This window comes from Centropristis striata, chromosome 17 (genome assembly GCF_030273125.1).
Source record: "Centropristis striata isolate RG_2023a ecotype Rhode Island chromosome 17, C.striata_1.0, whole genome shotgun sequence".
Classification (NCBI taxonomy): Eukaryota; Metazoa; Chordata; class Actinopteri; order Perciformes; family Serranidae; genus Centropristis; species Centropristis striata.
This window is the reverse complement of record NC_081533.1, coordinates 31262388-31287899: the sequence shown is the minus strand read 5'-3', so window position 1 is coordinate 31287899 and position 25512 is coordinate 31262388. Positions and strand designations below refer to the sequence as shown.

Genomic DNA, 25512 nt, shown 5'->3' with positions numbered 1-25512 from the left:
CACCCCCTCCCCCTCGTTATTAATAACCTCTGGGCCAGGGGGCGGGGCTTAAAGTAACTCACAGTGTCAGACAGTAGCACAGGAACCAGTCAGGAGGCAGCACCGCCTGTGATGTCACCACCTTGTTGTCGTTGTGTCCCCAAGGCGGCAGCCCGACGCCCCGAGGCCGGGATGGGAGGGGAGGCGTGTCCTCACAAGCTGGGATCGACCAATCACCTGCGACTTCTCCTCTACATCCTCATCCCCACCGTCAGCCTGCTGGCAGCTCTGCTGCTGCTGGGACTCGCACTCACAGGTACACACACACACACACACACACACACACACTCAGGTACACATACACACACACACACACACACACACAAACAGGAACAAGCAAAAGTTTAAAGAATGCTCTTACTGTGATAAATGCTGCTATACTCACTAACATCATCACACATGAAAAAAATTGGGGTCATTGTGAGTTGCATAAATCGGGTATGACTGGAAAGCTGAGACTCTTGTGGAATGAGACTGTTTAGGGACCCCAGGATGCACGAATATGTGCACACAGGAGGCCAAAATAATGCATGAATGTAATGAGACTTGTGTGTTCACATAGAGTCCATGTCTAACTTTGGTGAATTATTTCACCTCCTTCCCAACATGATATCATGGTTGGTATAGATGTGTTCTTTAGATCTTCTAGTTTCTCTGCTGTCTTAAAATCTGCTACAACCTCAGAAATGCAGAAATATTCAAACACTGTAAGATAAAACAGCAATTTTACTGCATAAAGTGGGCATGTCTGTAAAGAGGAGACTCATGGGGACACATAGAACCTGTTTTCATTCAGATATCTTTAGTTCAGCAGACCCCTTTGGGGACTAACATCATCACACATGAAGAAAATTGGGCTCATTGAATCCACAAGAGTCTCAGCTTTCCAGTCAGACCCGATTTATGCAGCTCACAGACTGTTTAGGGACCCCAGAATGCACAACGATTCACACACAAGAGGACACAATAACACATCTTACTGCAGGAGAAACATTGTGTGGATTCTGCCCCAAACAGCTTCTGATAAAGTGCATAAAGTGGGCATGTCACGTCTAAAACAGCCCAAATAGATTGAATAAAGTATCATATGAAACAGAGAGAAGCAGCCAGTGTTCACACACAGAGTTTAGTCTTGTTGTGGCTCCCGATTTGTGCAGCTCACAAACTGTTTGGGGACCCCAGTGTGCACAAATATTCCGACACAAGAAGACACAATAACACATTTACTGCAGGAGGAACACTGCATGATTTTTGCCCCAAAAATCAACATCATCAACATAAAGTGGGCATGTCTGTAAAGAGGAGACTCCAGGGTAAACACAGATCCAGTTTTCATTCAGACATCTTGAGGACAGAGGTCAAGGGACCCCTTTGAGCATTGATGTCATCACACATGAAGAAAATTGGGCTCATTGAATCCACAATCCTCAGCTTTCCAGTCAGACCCGATTTATGCAGCTCACAGACTGTTTAGAGACCCAGGATGCACAAAGATTCCTATACATGTGCATCTCAATAACTAAGAATATCATAGAAACGTTTATTTATGTCAGTAATTCGCTTAAAAAGGTGAAATAACTCATTATATCGACCAATTACACACAGAATGAAACATTTCATGTCTTAATTTATTTAATTTCTTCTAATTATAATGATTATGGCTTACATTTAATGAAGACCTAAAACTCAGCTCTTCTAGTTTCATATGATTTTAATTCATATGGAAGAAAACAGAGTGAGAGATGAAAGGATGGATGATGAACAGACTGATGTGGAGGAGGAGAAGAGACACGTTTCATATGAATCAACTCACAGCAGGAGGCCGTGTGCGTGTGTGTGTGTGTGTGTGTGTGTGTGTGTCACCATGACAGCAGGGAGTCTCGGCCAATCAGCAGCAGAGAAACGTTCAGACTGAAAGAATTTCAAATATTTACACCGACAGTAAAACACCTTTTATCACTCCTCTTTACTCCTCTTTTTATCACTCCTTCTCTTTACTCCTCTTTTTATCAGTCCTTCTCTTTACTCCTCTTTCATCACTCCTTTTTTTCACTCCTTATTTTCTCTCCTCTTTGATCTCCTCCACCTTTATCTTCTCCTCCCTCATTTCAGATTTCTTTCTTTCTTTCTTTCTTTCTTTCTTTCTTTCTCTCTCCTTTTTCTCCTTTCCTTGTTTGTTTCTTTGCAGCCTTGCTATTATTTTCTTTTCTTTCTGTTATTTTATTTGTCATTTTTGTTTGCTTGTTTGTTTTTTTCTTTGTTACGTTGTTATATTTTCTTTCTGTCTCTCTCTTTCATTTCTTCTTCCTCTGCAGCTGTTTTCTGTTGTTTCCTCCTCAACTCATTAAACACACACACACACACACACACACACACACACACACAGTTCCCTGGTGTTTCCTCTCCATTAGACAGCTGATGATCTTTCAGATCTTTTGTTTCCTGCCGTCGATTCTCTCGTCGTGACGGCGTCCCTCTGAGCTCATCATCATCATCAGAAATATTTCATAAACTCTAATTTATCTTTCTGAGATAAAAGAATCAAACCAATACGGAGCCAAGTGACGTTATCGTTTCCGTCACATTTTACTAACTGTGTCTCAGTTTTCAGACGAAGAAATATCAATTTTTTTATCTTCTTACTGATAACTTTTTCTAATAGAAGCGTTCGTCACATATGAGGCGTTCAGGGGCCGTTGGAAAGTAAAATTTATGACGAAAATGCCAGTTTTTTCAGTTTGTTTACACAGTGCTTTGTGTTTTGTCCTCAGGTATCTTCGGCAGCAGCCTGCTGGACTCCAGCCCGTTGCCATCCCCGGAGCCCATCGCCGACAGCTGCCATGAAAACAGCACAAACTCTACGCCTTCCTTTGATATTGAAAACATCACAAACTCTCTACAAAACCACAGCGAGGGTGACATCACATACGGCGCCGGCACACCTGCTGCAACCACCGGCGCTCCTCTCACCTCCTCCTCCTCCTCTCAGGCCCCGCCCACACTGCCATACACACAGCTTCCTGATTGGCTGACCTCTGTGACATCACTGAGCACCGCCTGGCCGATCAGCAGCACCGCAGCACCTGACTCAGGTAACAGAACCACCAACACCTGAATACCTGAACACCTGAACACCAAAACACCAGAATATCAGAACACATGAACACCAGAAACACCAGAACACCAGAACACCTGAAACACCACAACACATGAACACCAGAACATCTGAACACCAGAACAAACACCTGAACACCAGAACAAACACCTGAACACCAGAACAAATACCTGAACACAAGAAACACCAGAACACCAGAACAAATACCTGAACACCAGAACAAATACCTGAACACAAGAAACACCAGAACACCAGAACAAATACCTGAACACCAGAACAAATACCTGAACACAAGAAACACCAGAACACCAGAACAAATACCTGAACACCAGAACTCCAGAGCACCAGAAACACCCGATCACCAGAACACCTAAACACCTGAAACACCAGAAAACCTGAACATCTGAACACCAGAACAAATACCTGAACACAAGAAACACCAGAACACCAGAACAAATACCTGAACACAAGAAACACCAGAACACCAGAACAAATACCTGAACACAAGAAACACCAGAACAAATACCTGAACACCAGAACACCTAAACACCTGAAACACCAGAAAACCTGAACACCTGAACACCAGAACACCTGGACACCAGAAACACCAGAAACATTCGAACAGCCGAACACCAGAACACCAGAACACCAGAACACCTGAACATCTGAACACCAGAAACACTAGATTACCAGTGCACCAGAACACCAGAAACACCATAAAACCGGAACACCTAAACACCTGAATACCAGAACAAATACCTGAACACCAGGACACCTGAACACCAGAAACACTAGATCACCAGTGCACCAGAACACCTGAAACACCAACACCTGAACACCTGAAAGCCAGAACAACTGAAAACCAGAACACCGGAACAGCTGGCTGTTAGTCTTTAGTGGGAAACATTACAATCAGAATTGATATTAAATTAATTTCCTCACATAAATATATATGGGCGTATTACAGATCTAATACAGAATCTTCCTATATATTTTTTCATAAATATGTAATATGAAATTCAATTTTAATTGTTAACTTAAAGGGTCAAAACATATAATATACAAACTCTTCATGTAGCTATTTTGACATGTCAAAACCTACCAACTGTTAGGACATATATTCAATTAAAAGCTGTACACACACACACACACACACACACACACACACATATATATATGCATATTACATGTACATATATAATACAAATGTATATAAACAAAGATTTTTCTCTCTCTTTTTCTTAAATATACATCATTTATAAATGTGGTGGTTACATCTGATATACATCTGGTTTATTTGACTTTCGGCACAGCGTCCCTCAGTGAGGAGGCAGGTTGTAAGATGATGTTGCAGAATAAGATGCTGCAGCTGTCACGTCCCTAAAAACTACAAATCCCATAATCGTGTGTCCGTCCTTCTGTCTCTGTCTGTCTCTGTTATTGTTGTGTCCTTCGCTGCCAAAACACTGAAACCTTATTAGTCTCCATTACTGCGGGACGGAGGAGTAGATACCTGAGAAAGTCTGAGCTGCATTCAGATCTACTGTCCTCTACTCTCCTCTACTGACCCGCCTGTGTGTGTGTGTGTGTGTGTGTGTGTGTGTGTGTGTGTGTGTTTGGGATGATAAATCGTTCATTCAGTTTCTATTTTAAAATTCTCCTCGTCTCTGTGTCTCTCTGTCCCTCCACTGTCCTTCACTCTCTCTCTCTCTCTCTCTCTGTCTCTCTCTCTCTCTCTCTCTCTCTCTGTATTAATGTGTCGTCGAGGTGAATGCTAATGAGCTCCAGGCTGTCCTGTCCTCTGATTGGACGCTGAGCTATCAGCAGACTATCTGGATGTTTACCGCCGGCTTATTCCTGATTTAGGAGCTATGGTTCGGTTATATCTGGTTTAGGAATCATGGTTCGGTTATACCTGGTTTAGGAGTTACAGTTTGGTTATACCAGGTTCAAGAGTTACAGTTCGGTTATATTTGGTTTAAGAGTCACAGTTCAGTTATACCCGGTTTAGAAGTAATAGTTCAGTTATATCTGGTTTAGGAGTCATAGTTCTGTTATACCCGGTTCAAGAGTTACAGTCAGTTATACCCGGTTTAAGAGTTACAGTTTGGTTATACCCAGTTTGAGAGTTACAGTTCGGTTATACCCGGTTTAAATGTCACAGTTCAGTTATACCCAGTTTAGGAGTTATAGTTCGGTTATATCTGGTTTAAGAGTCACAGTTCGGTTATACCCGGTTTAGAAGTAATAGTTCAGTTATATCTGGTTTAGAAGTCATAGTTCTGTTATACCCGGTTCAAGAGTTACAGTCCGTTTATACCCAGTTTGAGAGTTACAGTTCGGTTATACCCGGTTTAAAAGTCACAGTTCAGTTATACCCGGTTTAAGAGTTACAGTTCGGTTATGTATGGTGAAGTCGTCACAGTGCGGTTCACACCCATTGACGTTTATGGCTGGCTGCTCAGTGTGAGCTAGCTCATTAGTCATAACTTTAAAATGGGATAAGGAGGGGTGTGACGAGATCTCGTACCACGAGATCTTGTGCATTATCCAAACTTCTATTTATGACCTGAGGGGCAGTAAAAGGAAAAGAAGAAGGGGAGAAGGAGGGGAAGCAGCAAGCAGCTAGAATGAAGTTGCAGGGGCCAGAGGCTCGTTAAGAAGAGAAGGAATGAATCGAAGCGGCACAGTCCTCCTGCAGCAGTCTCTCCCAGCTGCAGAGCTGGAGTCTGCAAATTGCTAATAGGCTAACAGTTAGCTCTGTAGCAGTACAGTGTGTATGTGCTGCTGCTGCTGCAGGAGGTGTTCACTTAGCGATCTCTGTTTGTTTACAACAAATACCGGACACTCTGTGCATAGTTAGCGATGCCGGTTAATTCATGATCGCTATGTTTATGATAATTAGCCATGCTGGTTTGTTTTGATCAGCTGCTGATGTTGTGCAGTTATTGATGGTGGCCACAGTTGCGTCTCCCGTGTTTTCAAACGCGTTTTAATCCGTCGTGTATGTGATCACGGATCACAGTCGAAACTGTGGCTAAGCATTACGCGATGGTCGAACACCATACGTCAGTCTCATTAATCCCTCTGGGGTTTTTATTTTTTTATTCATCTTATTTTAACTTTTATAAATTCTAGTTTTAGTTTCAATTTGTGGAAGAAGAAGCTTATTAAAAGCTCATGCTTACATCATGCATGTAAAGAGTTATAATAAAACATTTCAAAATGCATGTGCATTTTAAAAAATAAATAAAAGTCTGTTGGTCCAGTCATATATTGTGTCATTGTAGCTTTCAGAAGAGAAGAGATAAAAAAAATAATAACCTTTTAATTTAATTTAAACAATACAGAGAAATATAAAGGAACTAAGAACCATCCCGTGTGTCTCCAGGTAGCTGTCAGCTGATTGTGGAGCCTCAGTGTCACATGTTGCCCTACAACCAAACATGGCTGTCCTCCTCCGTCGCCGTGGTGAAGAGCTCAGACGTCGACATGTTGCTAAGGTAAGAACGCCGTGTGGTGACCTCATGTCGGCGTGGGCTGTGACTGTGAGCGGCTGTTTGACTGGTGATGTGTTTCAGGTTCTTCAGCTACCTCAGCAGACTGTCCTGCTACAGACACATCATGCTGTTCGGGTGCTCGCTGGCGCTGCCCGAGTGTTTCGCCGCTGATGACACGCACAACAGGTAAGTGTGAAATACCACCGAATTAAAGTGACATTAAATGTTTTACTATTATTAGTAACATTATAATAGTATTTTACATAAATACGGACACATTTTGTCTGATACTGGTTGTGTAGCCTTCAAAATGCTTATGGGTGTTTCTGCAACTACGGTCACTTTTGACTCTCCCAAATTAAAAAAATCAACCTTGATGAATTTCAATTTTAACCATAAGAGTCTGTAATACATATTAACAGGTACACAAAATTGTATATAATCGTTAAGATTTTAATCTGGAAAATGTTTATTTTTTTATGGTTTTCATCACTTTTTCTTACAAAATGTCCTTACCGCAACATTAAAATAACGTTCATTTTATACATTTTCCTTTTTGAATTTCTACAAAATTTAAAAACATTTACATTTATTTTCATCAAGTTTTGTGCATCATTGTAAAAACTGATATAAAAAAATAATAGAAATTAGGGGATTGCTGCGGTAATGACATCTTGCGTCACAATGTGAATGGCAAATGTTAATAATGTAACATTAAGAATAAGCTACTGTAGAGACAAAACAAGGTATTATTATGTCAAAGATAGTAGAGGTATTGCAGTTGCTTGAGTCATGGTTCGTTTATACCCACTTTAGGAGTTAAAGTTCAGGTATTCCCAGTTTAGGAGATAGAGTTTGGTTAAACCCAATTTGGGCGTCAAGGTTTGGTTATACCAAGTTTTGAAGTCATTGTTCGGTAATACCAAATTTCAGAGTTTTGGTCCATTTATACTTAGTTCAGGAGTTTCAATTCTGTTATATCTGGTTTAGAAGTTCGTTCATAACCAGTTTTGTAGTGACAGTTCGGTTATATTCAGTTTTGTAGCGACTGTTCAGTTATACCCAGTTTAATAGTTACAGTTCAGTTATATTCAGTTTTGTAGTGACTGTTCGGTTATACCCAGATTAATAGTTACAGTTCAGTTATATTCAGTTTTGTAGTGACTGTTCGGTTATACCCAGATTAATCGTTACAGTTCGGTTATACGCAGTTTAGAAGTTACAGTTTGGTTCTTACCCCACACCGTTCAGTATAGTAGAAAAAGAAGCTAAAGCTTCAGGATCCATCTGTAAAAACACTACAGTGACACGAGGAGAGAGCAGACCTTTGCCCAGAGCACATACTCCTCTGATGGAGCGTTGAAATCTGATCGGGGAAGCTCATTTTCCTGAATATTCCTCCACCACATGATTTCAGCAGTGATAACCAAAATACAAACGAACACTGAATAAACAGACAACAGGCTGTAAAACTAAGAGCATTCTGGGAAAAGTAGACAACCACATTAGCTAAGATATATTTTAGAAAATCTGTTTAGAAAAGATTAAACTAGTTGTTTGTTGCGGCTGTAAACCACACACACACACACACACACACACACACACATACATACAGACAAGAACGAACCTGTTGCTCCACATGAATCTCAGCTGTTCAGACTGTAACTGGGGCAGCAAGTGTGTGTGTGTGTGTGTGTGTTCCAAGAATAACATCCTTACACACTCTGAAATTCGAACACACACTTGTTTAGTGTCAGTGGCTTCAACTATGCCTGACCTCTGACCTCGAAAGGAGGATTATGGGTATCTGTGTTTAATTGCTGCTACTGAAATGTGTGTGTGTGTGTGTGTGTGTGTGTGTGTGTGTGTGTGTGCAGGCGGGTCGTGCTGCCCTGCGCCTCGTTCTGTGAGGCGGCGAGGGAGGGCTGCGAGCCTGTCCTCCAGATGTTCAACGCCTCCTGGCCCGACTTCCTTCGCTGCTCGCAGTTCAGCAATGCCACCTTTGCTTCATCGCCGCCATCGTCATCATCGCCGCCATCGTCATCGCCATCATCATCATCATCATCGTCATCACCTTCGCCGTCATCGTCTCCCATGTCGACAGCCTCCCCCGCCCCTCACGCCTGTTACACGCCACGACAGATCAAAGGAAAACCCTGTGAGTAAACACACACACATTGGCAGGTTTTTTTCTACAAGTACACATGCCCTGCGAGGTACAGTACAGGCCAAAAGTTTGGACACACACCTTCTCATTCAATGCGTTTCCTTTATTTTCATGACTATTTACATTGTAGATTCATCAAAACTATGAATGAACACATGTGGAATTATATACTTAGCAAAAAAGTGTGAAATAACTGAAAACATGTCTTATATTCTAGTAAGCAAAGGGTGGTTACTTTGAGGAATCTAAAATACAAGACATGTTTTCAGTTATTTCACACTTTTTTGTTAAGTACATAAATATATATGTGTTCATTCATAGTTTTGATGCCTTCATTGAGAATCTACAATGTAAATAGTCATGAAAATAAAGAAAACGCATTGAATGAGAATGTGTGTGTCCAAACTTTTGGCCTGTACTGTATACAGGTAGAATATCATGAAAAGGTGCAATATACATGATATATGATGATATATATTGTCATTTCAGAAAGTGAAACTCATACATTATATAGAGTGAAATATTTCAAGCCTGTTTTTCTTGTAATTTTGATGATTCTGGCTTACAGATAATGAAAACCCAAAACTCAGTGTCTCAGAAAATTAGAATATTGTGAAAAAGTTTAATATTGGAGTCTACAGTCAGTCAGTGGTGGTTTGGGGCCATGTCCTCTGCTGCTGTTGGTCCACTGTGTTTTCTGGAGTCCACAGTCAACATAGCAGCCATCTAGCAGAACATTTTAGAGTCTTCATGCTTCCACAAGCTCTTTGGAGATGCTGGTTTCATTTTCCAGCAGGACTTGGCACCTGCCAACACTGGCAAAGGTACCAAAAGCTGCTTCAATGACCATGGTGTTACTGGGCTGGACTGGCCAGCAAACTGGGCTGACCTGAACCCCATAGGAGTCTATGGCCTGTTGTCAAGAGGAAGGTGAGAGACACCAGATGACCTGAAGGCTGCTATAAAAGCAACATGGTGCTGTAGTCTGATCTCCTCCATGCCACCAAGTATTAATGCACTAATTCATGATTCAAAAGGAGCCCAACCAAGTACTGAGTGTATAGAAATGAACATACTTTTCAGAAACCTGACATTTGTGTTTAAATATCCTTTTTTTTTAATTTATCTTATCTAATATACACATTTTCTGAGACACTGAGTTTTGTGTTTTCATTATCTGTAAGAATCATCAAAATTACCAGAAAAACAGGCTTGAAATATTTCACTCTTCGTGTAATGAATCTATATAATGTATGAGTTTCACTTTCTGAAATAATTGACAAAAAAATATTTTTTTAAAAAACAAAACTTTTTCATGATTATTTTTTTAGATGTACCTGTATGTATACTGAAAACACCTGTTAACACAATCGTTAAGTTCAAAAGGCTTATGAAAAATTATATGCAAAATAAGTGAAGGTTACAAACTGGGTAAGTTCTTGTAACTGCCTTCAGTGTTTTTTTGTTGTTGTTGTTGTTGTTTGTTCGTTTGTTTTCTTTGCAGGAGTAATAGAAATCCCACATTTGGTGCCTCTCACAGATTCTAATGCCACTATTCCATCATATACACTGATCTTATCATTGCATATTTTAATTAATTATTGTAAAGGAGAATAAGGGTTGTTCTATGTTTTATTTAAGACATCTTATTTTGACAGTCTTCTTGTAAATTCTGTGGTGTTAACACATAGGTGGGTCAGGGTTTAGAGTGACTGATGGGTGACAGACGCTCTGCTGAGCAACACAACACTGGATAACTTTATATCATGAATAGTGTAGATATACTTTCAGTAGCTTGAAATGTGACGTTTGCACAGCACATGAGACTCTAGCGGGCCGCCACAGTCTAGGTAATAAATAACCCTGATGCCACTACCGCAAGAAGTAGGATTGTTGCTAATATCATGATATGTATTTTTCGACTCATAAAAATATTACACCGGTATAATCGTGAACGATACAATATGGCACACCCCTCGTATATATATATCTCTAGCCTACAAAAAGAAGACTTAATAAAATGAAAAAAAAAAGTTTCGATGACATCACTGCTCTCCCCTCTCTCTGATTGTTCGGCAGCTGTGTGTGGCGGGAAGGACCACTACCTGTGCGCGACGGGGATTTGCGTCCCCCAGAAGCTGGTGTGTAACGGCTACAACGACTGTGACGACTGGAGCGACGAAACACACTGTGGTGAGACACACACACTCTCTAATTCTCATTTATTATCACTTGTGGACACACACACACACACACACTAACCGCATTGTGGTCTGTATAAATAGCAGCGGGAGTTTTTGGTCTGTTGTCGTGGTGATGCATTTGCAGGTGATTAATTGGATTGGAATGGTGGAAGTTTCCGGAACTGTTTTTATGTGTGTGGCAGAGAGGTGGTCGTCATGGCGATATGAAGAGACTATAGGTTGAGACCCCTGGAATGTAAAGAGAGAGAGAGAGAGTTTTCTCTTTGTCTGTTTATGTCTCTCGCCCTCTCTCTGACCTCTGAGGATGTTTACGACCACAAACATCCAACATAAGAACGACTGGGGGAAAACAAAAGGAGAATGAAGAAGAAGGACTTTAAGATCATTAAGAGACACCATGAAAAGTTAATGTGAAAAAAAAAGGACATTAAATGGAGGAAAGGATGCAAAATATTTTAGCTGCTGTATTTGTTAACCCTCTGAACCCCAAAAGTTTCTTTTAAATGATCGCATAAAACCCAGCATTTATCATAAAAAATAAACTATAAAAACAGACATTATCGTCTGCGTTTCAACTTTCCAACAGCCCTCGAACACATCATCTGTTATAAAAGTTTCTGTTTGAAAAAAGTGACCAAAACAAAGCTTGGAATAGTGATTTTGGAATTTAATTTACCAGAGAAATATGTTATTCTTCACAAAGACATGTTTGAGTTGTTCTGACTGTGCTGATTCCACAGAGCTGCAGGAACTATATTTAGTTTAATTTAAGCTGATATCTAGACATTTCCATGGTTTTCTTGATAATAACCAAAATCAATATAAAGAAAACCGTGGAAAATGTCTAGATATCAGCTCTAACATTAAACTCTTATCAGCTATTTTTTTATATATTTTTTTGCTATCGTTATATTTGTCCAAACAAATGTACCTCTCTCTCTCTCTTTCTCTCTCTCTCTCTCTCTCTCTCTCTCTCTCTCAGTGTGTTCTGATGGAGAGTTTCGCTGTAGCACCGGCCGGTGTCTCTCGCCCGCTCTGGTGTGTGACGGTTACGATGACTGCGGAGACCTGAGCGACGAACTCAGCTGTGGTGAGCACACACACACACACACACACACACACACACACACACACACTCACACACACTGTCAGTGACGCAGTTTGGGAGCCCTGGATCAACTGTGGATCAGAGAGAGAGAGGGAATCCACCACCTGTCTCCACACACACAAACTCTCTCTCTCACACACACACACACACACACACACACACACAGTATCATGTTGTCTGGGTTTCTCAGCTGTTGCTCCGCTCAAAACGAGGGAGCTTTTATTTTGGTGAGCAGCTTCTCTAAACTATTATTCTAATGAGTTTGTGTCTTGCTGTAACTTTAACCCTCTGAACCCCAAAATATTTTTTATTTAAGAAGTCGCCAAAAAGCCACCGTTTATCATGTTCGTCTTTCTAACGGTACTTGAACGGTTATAAACTTTACTGTGATAGAAAGTGACCAAAACTTGTGTTAAATGTTGATATTTGTATCAGAATCTCTTTATTCTACATGTGTCATTTAAAATAAAGCGTTTGCACTAACCAGATCCTGTTAAAAACTTTAAATTCTCCTCAGAGACACTGTGAAGACATGATTGATTCTGCTGAGACCACCGGTCACGTGACAAATATTCACTGAGAATCTGTTTACACAGAGCAGAGAGGAGAGGACAGGAGACCTGGAAACATGACAATACTTCAATATGTTGAGAAAACTGGTTTTACAACATTCAGAACACTCGTGGGCACTTGGAAAAGAGTTTATATTTAAATTCTGTCTTATTGACATTTAAAAAATAATAATTTATCAAAGAAATGCTGATTCCAGGGAATATATTCTTCAGAGGGTTGATGTGGACTGAAGCACACTGATACGGTTTCTCTTTTTCGTGTTTTACAGCTCGTCTATCAGGAGAAAAAAGCAGCAGAAAAATGTCACTTTTCTTTTTCTCACTGCCGACTGAAGGAAACATTTATACTCTGACTGACAGAGGGGAAAATGCAAAATTTAAACATTAAAATAACATAAATGCAAACTAAATACATTTTATAATAAATAAAAAAGATAAATAAAGAGGCAGACTGAAACATAAATATACATTATGTCACTTTAAAAAGAAAATATTGTATTACATTTTTGGTACCTTTAATGTGATGTTTCTGCCTCCTCAGTGTGCCAGCCGGTCCGGGAGCACCGCTGCGGGGACGGCCGCTGCGTGTCCAGAGACTGGCTGTGTGACGGCGACCACGACTGTCTGGACAAGAGCGACGAGGTCAACTGCTGTGAGTGAGACACACAATCAATCAATCAATCAATCAATCAATATCCTTTATTTAACCAGGTAAAATTCATTGAGATTAAAATCTCTTTTTCAAGAATGACCTGGCCAAGAAGGCAGCACCATGATAAAATAAGAACAATCAACCACAATTCTCATACACGAACATTCAACATCAATTAAAGTACATACAAGATCAGGGACAAGACTATATGAAGATTGAAATGGGTACAGTTAAAAATGAAATAAATAAACTGGTGACAGATGAATGAATAAACCCGGTCGTTATCAGAAAATAGTTTTACAAACAATTGCATTGACCAAGAGAACTATCTTCTCTGTCCTTCAGGATTCCTTTGAATTCTCCCAAGGTGACCAGCTCAGTCAGCTTCAGCTGCTTTTGCACAATGTTCCAGGCAGAAGGCGCAGCATATTTAAAGGCCTTTTTCCCTAACTCTGTTCTAGCTCTGGGTACCAACATCTGTAACACATCCCTAGAACGCAAACCATAGCTACATTTGTTTGTGGACATGTAAACACATAGATATGAAGGGACCAGCCAACACTAATTAACACTAATTAGTTGTTAATTAATTACACAACACAACACAACACAAACACACTCTATTATATCCATAACCAGCAACAGGCGGGACGAGAGTTCAGGCAAAGATCTGTATAAAGTTATAGGTTTAAAGTGCTTGTAGCACTCTCTCGTTTATATTTTGCACATTCCTTTTGATTTTATGATTTTATGTGTATATATGCATATTTTTTGTGTGTGCAGTGCATTTTGTTTAGTTATAAATAATTTATTTATTATTTAGTTGTTTACATTAAGACAATTTTTTCCCATAAATAATTTGCATGTCTATATATGCAAATTACGTTTGAACTCATTAAATATGCACTCATTTTCATTCACAGTCATGGAAAAAAATATTAGACCACCCTTGTTTTCTTCAATTTCTTGTTAATTTTAATGCCTAGAGCAACTAAAGTTTCATTTGTTTGGACAAATATTATGATAACAACAAAAATAGTTGATAAGAGTTTAATTTAAGAGCTGATATCTAGACATTTTCCATGGTTTTATTCATAATAACCAAAATCATTATCAATAAAACCATGTTAAATGTTTAGGTATCAGCTCTTAAATTAAACTCTTATCAGCTATTTTTGTTGTTATCATTATATTTGTCAAAACAATGAAAAAAATCTCAACATTGGATTAAACAAATTTCTAAGTTATAATTTTATTCTGTCGATACATTAGATTCAAAGTGTATTACTTGTAACATATTATAAATCAGAAAATACTGCCAAAACCCATTAAAAAATATTTTATGTGTATACATGCATATTTTATTTTGTGTGTGCAGTGCATTTTATTTATTTAATTGTATTCTATTTTAATTTATTTTATCTTATTGTATTTTATTGTTCTATTGTTTACTTCATCTCTTTTTTTATTGTGCTTTTATTGTGTTATCTATTTACTGTTGTGCAGCACTTGTGTTTGCTAAAATTGTGCTATTTAAATAAAGTGGATTGGATTCCTGCACAGCTCTTTAATTTTAATAACTGTAATATGATTATTATTGTACATTTGGACATGAGAAACATTTTTTGGTTCTAAAATCTGAGCTGAGGTGAAAAAAATCTGCGTTGAGTTCTTCGCACCTCAGAGTGTGAAAACACGGCTGAGTCACTCTGATGATTCACGCTCAAACTCTGCAGACTGACATGTAACTGAGTGTGTGTGTGTGTGTGTGTGTGTGTGTGTGTGTGTGCGTGCAGCCTGTAAGAGTCAGGGTCTGCTGGAGTGCAGGAACGGTCAGTGCATCCCGTCGGCGTTTCGATGTGACGGCGAGGACGACTGTAAGGACGGCAGCGACGAGGAGCACTGCAGCCGAGAGCAGAGTGAGACACCTGTCTGTCTGTCTGTCTGTCTGTCTGTCTGTCTGTCTGTCTGTCTGTCTGCCTGTCTGTCTGTCTGTCTGTCTGTCTGTCTGTCTGCCTGCCTGCCTACCTGTCCGTCCGTCCGTCCGTCCGCCCGCCCGTCTGTCTGTCTGTCTGTCTGTCTGTCTGTCTGTCTGTCTGCCTGTCTGTCTGTCTGTCTGTCTGTCTGTCTGTCTGTCTGTCTGCCTGTCTGTCTGTCTGTCTGTCTGTCTCATCCTCCATTTTCTTCTCTGGTTCTAATTGTTTTTGTGTGTGTGTGTGTGTGTGTGTGTGTGTGTGTGTGTGTGTGTGTGTGTGTGTGTGTGTTCCAGCTCAAGGTGTGTGTGCTCCCGGTCAGCCCAGCTGTATCTCCACTTCCTGTCCGTCAGTCTGCAGCACCAACTGCGACCCCCGAACCAACAACAACAACAACAACTGCAGTGAGTCCTCACTCTGCAGCAAAACCTGAACACGAATACATAAACTGTTATTACTCGCAGCTTTTATAGAAGTACCAAAGTGCAGATTTGATGTGCTTATTCTTCATCATGATTTCCTGGTGCTTTATACTTCTACATGAGTGAAAGTTACTTTCCATCACAGGTATAAATCTATAATAGCTGTCAGTCTCCCCCTGGTGGTGCCTCTGTGTCACTGCTTGTCTTTATATTTAGGTGAATTGGGTAATATTTTTAATTTACAGATATCACCATGAAACTTCTCCAATTTGGTATTTACATTAAGACGATAATTTGCCCTACAAGTTTTCTGAAATGTTATGTAAATATATGCAAATGAGATGTAAACTCATTAAATATTATGTCATTTTCATATATTTCCAGGACAAAGATTTGAACATTGAATAAAGCAAATTTATATATAGAGATATTAGATTTAAAGATTTTTTTACAGAAGGTAATTAGGATATCACTTTTTGTCATATCATAAACCAGAACATACTGCCAAAAGCCATAAAATATATCAATTTTGGTCACATTTTTAGGAACAAACTGGTCAGTTTGGTGTCTGTAATTGGAGTTGAGATTTATGAGAAAAACTACATTCTTAATGTATGAAATCTTTGAATTTGAATTTGAAGAGAAATCATTTGATATAATTGATACAGAACCTGTAAAACAACAGAGTCCTGACTGTGTGTGTGTGTGTGTGTGTGTGTGTGTGTGTGTGTGTGTGTGTGTGTGTGTGTGTGTGTGTGTGTGTGTGCAGCACGCTGCGAGCCCATCAGCCTGGAGCTGTGTATGAACCTGCCCTACAACCTGACCAGCTACCCAAACTACCTGGGCCACCAGTCCCAGAGGGAGAGCTCCGTGTCCTGGGAATCATCCCTGTTCCCGGCCCTGGTCCAGACCGGCTGCTACCAGTACCTCATGTTCTACGCCTGCACACTGCTGGTCCCCAAGTGTGACCCAATCAGCCTGCAGAGGGTCCCGCCCTGCAGGTACACCACCGGTTAATCAGTCAGTTAGTCAGCTTGTTAGTTAGTTAGTTAGTTAGTTAGTTAGTCTGTCAGCCTGCAGAGGGTCCCACCCTGCAGGTACACCGCTGGTTAGTTAGTTAGTTCAGCCTGCAGAGGATACATGACTGGTTAGTTAGTTAGTTAGTTAGTTAGTTAGTTAGTTAGTTAGTTAATCTGCAGAGGGTCCCACCCTGCAGGGACACCGCTGGTTAGCTAGTTAGTTCAGCCTGAAGAGGATACACGACTGGTTAGTTAGTTTGTTAGTTGGTCTGTCAGTCTGCAGAGGGTCCCACCCTGCAGGGACACCGCTGGTTAGTTACTTAGTTAGTTAGTTAGTTAGTTAGTTAGTTAGTTAGTCAGTTAGTCAGTCTGCAGAGGGTGACTAACCCTAACCGCTGGTTAGTTAGTTAGTTAGTTAGTTAGTTAGTTAGTTAGTTAGTTAGTTAGTTAGTTAGTCTATCATCAGAGGGTCCCACCCTGCAGGTACACCGCTGGTTAGTTATTTAGTTAACTAGGTAGTCTATCATCAGAGGGTCCCACCCTGCAGGGACACCGCTGGTTAGTTAGTTAGTTCAGCCTGCAGAGGATACACGACTGGTTAGTTAGTTAGTTAGTTAGTTAGTCTACTCACCAGAGGGTCCAGTCCTGCAGGTAAACAACTGTGTGGTTATTTAGTCAAACTAACTACAAGTTACATACAGATACAATGAAAGCGTAAGAGAGAAACCTTACATGTGGACTAAGTGGTCCACAACTACACAAGAATAAATAATTATCTAACTAACCTAATTACCTGTCCCACCTGCAGGTAGGTTAGTTAGTTGGTCAGTGAGTGAGTGGTTGGTTGGTTAGTCATGAGGGTTATGTTCAGCAGTCAGTCAGTTACTCACTACAGTTAGTTGTTCTTGTTTTGTCAGTTAGTTAATGACCACTTGGTCCACATGTACAGTTTCTCTCTCTCTCTCTTTCTCTCTCTCTCTCTCTCTCTCTCTCTCTCCCTCTCTCTCTCTAATTCTGTCCGTCTGTCTCTTGTCCTTGCAGGTCTTTGTGTCGTAGTGCGAAGGAGAAGTGTGAGTCGGTGCTCGGCATTGTGGGATTGCAGTGGCCCGAAGACTCCGACTGCAGCCAGTTTCCAGAGGAGGGAAACTCCACCTGTCTGCTGCCAGAGGACGGAGTGGACGGTCTGTCTGTCTGTCTGTCTGTCTGTCTCTCACCTGTCTGTCTGTCTGTCTGTCTGTCCTAATATCAATTCTGAACTTTAAAACACAAAAGTTTAAAGTTTTTTTCCTTGTTGTTGTTTATGGGGCATTGCCGGGGTAACAGAGTGCTCCCCCAGCCACTTTAAGTGTCGCTCGGGACGATGCGTCCTGGCAACCAAACGCTGCGATGGACACCTGGACTGTGACGACCACAGCGACGAGGACAACTGTGGTGAGACATTTCAGAATAAGAGTCTGATGCAGTGTGACTTGTGGTGAGACATTTCAAAATAAGAGTCTGATGCAGTTTGACCTTTGGTGAGATATTTCAGAATAAGAGTCTGATGGAACAGGTCCTGCAGTTTGACCTTTGGTGAGATATTTCAGAATAAGAGTCTGATGGAACAGGTCCTGCAGTGTGACCTGTGGTGAGACATTTCAGAATAAGAGTCAGATGAAATGTGACCTGTGATGAGACATTTCAGAATAAGAGTCTGATGCAGTGTGACCTGTGGGGAGACATTTCAGAATAAGAGTCTGATGCAGTGTGACCTGTGGGGAGACATTTCAGAATAAGAGTCTGATGCAGCTGTCCTCCTCAGGCTGCTCTGAGCGCGCTCTGTGGGAGTGTCCCGGCAGTAAGGTGTGTATCAAAGCCAGCATGATCTGTGACGGCTTCCCAGACTGCCCCCTGCTGGTGGACGAGGCCAACTGCTGTGAGTCTGTCAGGTTTATACATTTAATATTCCTGCTGTGAGTGAATGATCCTGTTATAATAATAATAATAATGATAATAATGTTAATAATAATATAATACTGTGTGAATGTTTGTGCAGCGGTATGCAGAGACAACGAGCTGTCCTGTAACAACCATCAGTGCGTCCACCGCACGCTGTGGTGCGACGGGAAGAAACACTGTTCAGACAGCTCCGATGAGTGGGACTGTGGTATGACACACACACAAACGCACACTCACACACACACACACACACATTTTAAAGAAGATATTTCATTAATTTACCACAATATCACCCTCTTTATATAAAGAATGCTATTGTAATCTTGAATATTTATCTTTCTTTTTTTTTACACATTTTATATATTTCTAGTTAATTTATATGTTTTGAAATAGTTTTCATGTTTTTTATATTATATTAATTATATTATATTATGAATAAAATTCATTGTGCTTTCTAGAAAAAAATATTTTAAAATGTATTTGTAACTAACTGTGCTTTTCATAAATATATATTTTTATTATTTATTTTGATTCTGATTGTTTTCCTTTTTAAAAAAACATATTTTTATGGTGTATTTTTTTAACATATTTAGTTTTTATGATTGTGTTGTGTTCTGTTTCTTTGTTTTTTTCAAGCTGTGCTATTTTAAAATATGCATTTTTAAGTATTTTTTTTGTTTTTTGTTTGTTTGTGTATCACTTATTTTTATTCTGTTTTTTCGAGAAAAATTTAATCTTAATAATTCTTTTGTTTTGTGATTTATTTGTCAGCAAATCAGCATGTTTATCAGCATGTTTTTTTATGTGTATAATGTTCTATGACATCAGTAATAATTAAAATGATTTCTCTGTGCAGTGTCTCTTTCGGACCGCTCTGGCTCGGTGCTGACCGTGTTCAGGACGGCTGCAGAGTATCAGGTCTGTGCCGACGAGTGGAACCACGAGCTCAGTAAACTGACCTGCAACCAGCTGGGACTAGGGTAAGGTTAGTAACACACACACACACACACACACACACACACACACACACACACACACACACACACATACACACATGAACATGACATTTAGAGTTTGATTATTTGTTTGTTTGTCAGTTTTAACTACAGTGTATGTGTCTCTGCAGGGTTCCCTCCTCTGTTGTCATGGTAGCGGACCACCCCGGCGTCCCGGGGCGGCGCCGCTGGTTACACGTCCATCCTGATTGGAACCAGAGGAACGGATCGGCTCTGCAGGCCCGGCTGGAGAAGAGGAGGTAACAGAACCTCAGCATAGATAGATAGATAGGTAGATAGATAGATAGATAGATAGATAGATAGATAGATAGATAGATAGATAGATAGGTAGATAGATAGATAGATAGATAGATAGATAGATAGATAGATAGATAGATAGATAGATAGATAGACTGAGCCTGCCTTAAAAAACAAAAAGTTTAGTTTTAATCTCTCTTGCATGTTTGGGACTATTTTTCAGATGACCTGTGGCGGAGGGATACAAAAGCTCTGTCACCTGCTGTAATCTGATTTATTATGTTTTATTATGTTTTATTCTATTTATTCTGTCTGTCTGTCTGTCTGTCTGTCTGTCTGTCTGTCTGTCTGTCTGTCTCTCTGTCTCTCTGTCTCTCTGTCCTGCAGTCATGCGTGTCATTCCAGGAGGAGAGTCTCGGTGCTGTGTGACAGAGAAGGTGAGTCTTTCTTCTCCTTTTATTTAATTTAATTTAAAGTGCCTGAGTTTAGATATTAGAGATGTGAACAGACATTATAAAAGAGGTGTTGGTTACTAATCACCAAACTTGAAACCCTTGTCAACTGAAATGATGGATATGAATGATTGCTAGTGGCTGTACACCTCCACAGTTTGTCCTGTTAGAACAGTGATATGAGGCTGGTAATCTGGCCGGTCCAATGACACTCTCACACTCTTTCTGCTCACTTGTTTATTTAGAATGAGATGTTATGGGCATCTACAGATATTTGTATGTGTGTGTGTGTGTGGTAACTGAAAAGATAAAAATAAATATGTAAACAAATATGAAGTTTGAACATCTGAAACAGTAATGAATAAACAATATTATATAATATAAACAAGTTTGAAAATTACATAAATGATGACCAAATTGAACAGCAATGAATGATTCTAAGGAGAAGCATGAACTGAATAAGGGAGCGTCAATATTTTACATATTTGAACGAAAAGGTGCCGCTGCATAGGCCTATTAAACACACACAGAACAGGTAATTACACGACGGTCCCTAACTGACGCCTAAGCGCTCACAGTACAACTTAACGGGAGGGAAAGTCCGACATAAACTATGCATATATTGATTAAAAACATGAAAATAAACTGAACAATATACACATGATATAGGAATAAGTATAAGAATTAAAACAGGGCGACAAAACACACAGAAACAAACGAAACACTGCACTCACCTCTTAAGGACGCACACAGATATGAAGGAAAAGGAAAGAAAATACAGTCCAAACATGAAGTGGCGTGGAATCCAGATGATAAACTATGAAACTGCAATGAAAGTTTATTAGATATGATAGCAATGTCCCCTGGAACGACAGCAACTGAACTGACGAGAGCCTGCCTCTGTGTCTTCAATTAAGATACTTCATTGCTGAAATCCTATTGGTCTGGGGACCGCATGCACAGCTGATGGTGCGAGTGTGTGACCTTCTGAACAGAGATGGTCTTCATAACAGAACACTCAATAACTTTTAATTTATAGTAATTCCTGGTGTGACCACCAGATGGAGCCAAACTGTCTTTATGAACCATTAATGAGGTCATCAACTTTACCTGTCTCTCTGTCTGTCTGTCGCAGAGTGCGGGCTACGTCCGGGGGTGGGCGTGGCCCCTCACAGGAAGAAGAGGATTCTTGGAGGGCGTGTGTCCCGGCGGGGGGCGTGGCCGTGGCAGTGCTCGCTGCAGAGTGGGCAGAGCGGACACGTGTGCGGCTGCGTGCTCATCGCCCGGCGCTGGGCGCTCACCGTCGCTCACTGCTTCGAGGGGTGAGGAGGGGGGCGTGTCTCTTCATGCTAATGAGCTGACTTGTGTGTGTATTATGATGATGATTAATGTGTGTGTGTGTGTGTGTGTGTGTCAGGAGGGAGAGTGCCGATCTGTGGAAGGTGGTTCTGGGTCTGAACAACCTCGACCATCCCGGCGTTCACAGTCAGAGCCGCGGCGTTCGTTCCATCATCGTACACCCGCGTTACAACCGCGCCGTGGTCGACTATGACATCAGTGTGGTGCAGCTGGAGTCAGAGGTCTCACACACACACACACACACATACACGCACTGATTGTGTTGATTATAACAGATTTGTAACTCTGTGTTGTCGTGTTTCAGGTAGAGGAGACGGCATTTGTCAGACCCGTGTGTCTGCCGCAGCCCGACCAGTTGCCGTCTCCGGACTCCTACTGTTACATCACAGGCTGGGGCCACATGGGCAACAGGAGTGAGTGCACACACACACACACACACACACACACACACACACTTGAAACAAATCAAAACAATCAATCAAAATACTGATTGTTCTTATTGGGGTTTGTTTGGTTTTTAAGTAATGCAGATATTAAAAACTTGTGTGTTTGTGTGTTTGTGTGTTTGTGTGTGTGTGTGTGTGTGTGTGTGTGCAGTGCCCTTTAAGCTGCAGGAGGGGGAGGTTCGGATCATCTCTCTGTCTCAGTGTCAGTCTTACTTCGACATGAAGACCATCACTCCCAGGATGCTTTGTGCCGGCTACGATGCTGGAACTGTCGACTCCTGCATGGTAACATGATGGGGGGATGGATGAACTGACTGGGGGATGGATGGATGGATGGATGGATCAACTGATGGACAGATGGATTGATGGATGGATGGATGGATGGATGAATGGACTGATGGACCGATGGATGGACTGATGGACCGATGGACCGATGGATGGATGGATGGATGGATGGACTGATGGACCGATGGATGGATGGATGGATGGATGGATGGATGGATGGATGGATGGATGGACGGACGGATGGATGGACTGATGGATGGATGGATGGATGGATGGATGGACGGATGGATGGATGGATGGATGGATGGATGGATGGACGGATGGATGGACTGATGGATGGATGGATGGATGGATGGATGGATGGACGGATGGATGGATGGATGGATGGATGGACGGATGGATGGACTGATGGATGGATGGATGGATGGACGGATGGATGGATGGATGGATGGATGGATGGATGGATGGACGGATGGATGGAAGGATGGACGGATGGATGGATGGATGGATGGACGGATGGATGGATGGATGGATGGACCGATGGATGGATGGATGGATGGATGGATGGATGGATGGACTGATGGACTGATGGACCGATGGATGGATGGATGGATGGATGGACTGATGGATGGATGGATGGATGGATGGATGGATGGACGGATGGATGGACCGATGGATGGATGGATGGATGGATGGATGGATGAATGGACTGATGGACCGATGGATGGACTGATGGACCGATGGACCGATGGATGGATGGATGGATGGATGGATGGATGGATGGATGGATGGATGGATGGACTGACGGATGGATGGACTGATGGATGGATGGATGGATGGATGGATGGACGGATGGATGGACGGATGGATGGATGGATGGATGGATGGATGGATGGATGGACGGATGGATGGACTGATGGATGGATGGATGGATGGATGGATGGATGGACGGATGGATGGATGGATGGATGGATGGATGGATGGACGGATGGATGGACTGATGGATGGATGGATGGATGGACGGATGGATGGATGGATGGATGGATGGATGGATGGACGGATGGATGGAAGGATGGACGGATGGATGGATGGATGGATGGACGGATGGATGGATGGATGGATGGACCGATGGATGGATGGATGGATGGATGGATGGATGGACTGATGGACTGATGGACCGATGGATGGATGGATGGATGGATGGACTGATGGATGGATGGATGGATGGATGGATGGACGGATGGATGGACCGATGGATGGATGGATGGATGGATGGATGGATGGATGGATTGATAGATAGATGGGGGGATGGATGAAAACGTTACTGTAACTGCCTTTACTACAGTATTTATACTACTGCATATAAAAGTGTATGTATTAACTGCGTGTGTGTGTGTTCAGGGCGACAGCGGCGGCCCGTTGGTGTGCGAGGAGGACGGCGGCCGCTGGACGCTGTTCGGCCTGACGTCGTGGGGCAGTGTGTGCTTCAGTAAAGTGCTCGGCCCCGGAGTCTACAGCAACGTGACGCACTTCAGCTCCTGGATCCAACAGCAGATCTACATCCACACGTACCTGAGCGACTGACACACACACAGACACACACACACACACACACACACACACACAAACATACACATACACACCTGCAGTTCCTCTACCTGTGCCTATATCTGTACTGATAGCCTTCAGATGCTAACTGCTGTATGAGCAGGAGTATAAACTAGTATTACAGATGCTAACTAGTTAGCTAGTAGAGCTAGTTAAACATTTACTTAACACTTAATGATTTTCATTTTTAAGACTCTAAAATGGTTGATTGGCTTCTCAGAAATTAGATTTAGTTAAATCTAATTTTAAAAAATGAATGAAATGAAAACAGATGAATTTTAACCACTGCTGGATACTTGATGTTGAAGTTTAAACACTGAATTATTTTACTCTGAAAAACATATTGTTTCTTTTTAATTCCACTCTTTGAGGATTCTGGTCACTTACTATGTTTTAAGCTTCATTATAAACTTAATAGTTATTGTTTTTAAATCTAATTTGTCATTTCTGTATAAAAAAAAATCAAATTGAATTCCAAAAAACTTAAATTTTTGGATGTTAAAAAAATTAAACCTAGAGGAAGGATGGACTTCCTACTACATGAATCCAGTTTTTAGTGAACAAAATAAAATACTTCAGTGCTATAAACTTTGTGGTATTTAAACTTCAGCACCAACTCAGAAAATGCACCAAGCAGCAACAATGTTTTTTGTGTCCCGGAGGCGTGCTCATGTGTCTCAGGTTCACCATAGAATCCAATGGCCGCAGATAGAACATCTAAAGAACATGGTCTAAAGTGCATTTAGGGCATGTCAAACTCATGTTCATGAAAAGGTCACCAAGTCCACCACAAAACAATCAGAAACCAACTTCACTTGGCACTATTTGGCGGGAACTTTCTATTCTACGATCAGAATTGGCCAGAACTCCGACACTGGAGCTCGTAAAGTAAGATTTGCATCAACTACACTACTGGTAAGTATTTCAAACAACTTAATGTCCAAAATCCTGAGCTGTCCCTTAAAAAAAATTAGTTGTGCTCAAGGGCATTTTTGTGCCTTGCTATCAACAGAAAGTGATTGCACCATTGGCCAACCAAAGTCCGGTCCAAAGTCAAAGGTGCAGTGCAAACAGTGCCCTATATTTGGATTACTTTGCACCCAGATTATGTGCCGTCTGACGAGTAAAAGTGAAGTTGGGTACTCGACAAATCTCTTGAAAACCGTCCTATCGATCCTCTGAATCGGGCCCTTTGGGTGCTTTCACGCCTCTTTTTGTTTGGACTTTTTCAGTTTCATCTGACAGAATATTTCAGGTTGAAACGTCTCAGGACCAAACATGGAAAAGACACTTCAGTGTTCAGCAGTGGTTATTTACTTATAGATTTAACCCTTGTGCATCCTGTTAAAAACTTCCACTTTTTACCTCAGAGGAAAAGAAAAAAATATATATATATTATT

The 25512-nt window shown here is 41.2% G+C and overlaps 1 protein-coding gene across 1 annotated transcript; it reads left to right on the top strand.

Annotated features, from left to right (window-relative positions):
- On the top strand, window positions 1–24098 carry corin (corin, serine peptidase). The gene is made up of 23 exons (XM_059355392.1): window positions 1–295; window positions 2811–3131; window positions 6546–6657; window positions 6736–6840; window positions 8532–8812; window positions 10901–11014; window positions 12008–12115; window positions 13247–13357; window positions 15154–15276; window positions 15627–15734; window positions 16522–16753; window positions 17813–17952; window positions 18095–18202; window positions 18573–18686; window positions 18807–18917; window positions 19566–19689; window positions 19836–19964; window positions 20350–20399; window positions 21550–21736; window positions 21832–21994; window positions 22078–22186; window positions 22371–22504; window positions 23906–24098. The coding sequence occupies exons 1-23, from the start codon at window positions 112–114 to the stop codon at window positions 24086–24088; spliced, it is 3351 nt and encodes a 1116-aa protein (XP_059211375.1). The 5' UTR covers window positions 1–111; the 3' UTR covers window positions 24089–24098.
- The last annotated feature ends 1414 nt before the right edge of the window (window positions 24099–25512 follow it).

Excerpts from the sequence above, each read along its gene's own strand:
- corin (XM_059355392.1), top strand. The coding sequence starts at position 112 with ATGTCACCACCTTGTTGTCGTTGTGTCCCCAAGGCGGCAGCCCGACGC. Across the intron at positions 12,116-13,246 it reads GAGCGACGAACTCAGCTGTG|TGTGCCAGCCGGTCCGGGAG; the intron begins GTGAGCACACAC and ends CTGCCTCCTCAG. Across the intron at positions 18,203-18,572 it reads CAGCGACGAGGACAACTGTG|GCTGCTCTGAGCGCGCTCTG; the intron begins GTGAGACATTTC and ends TGTCCTCCTCAG.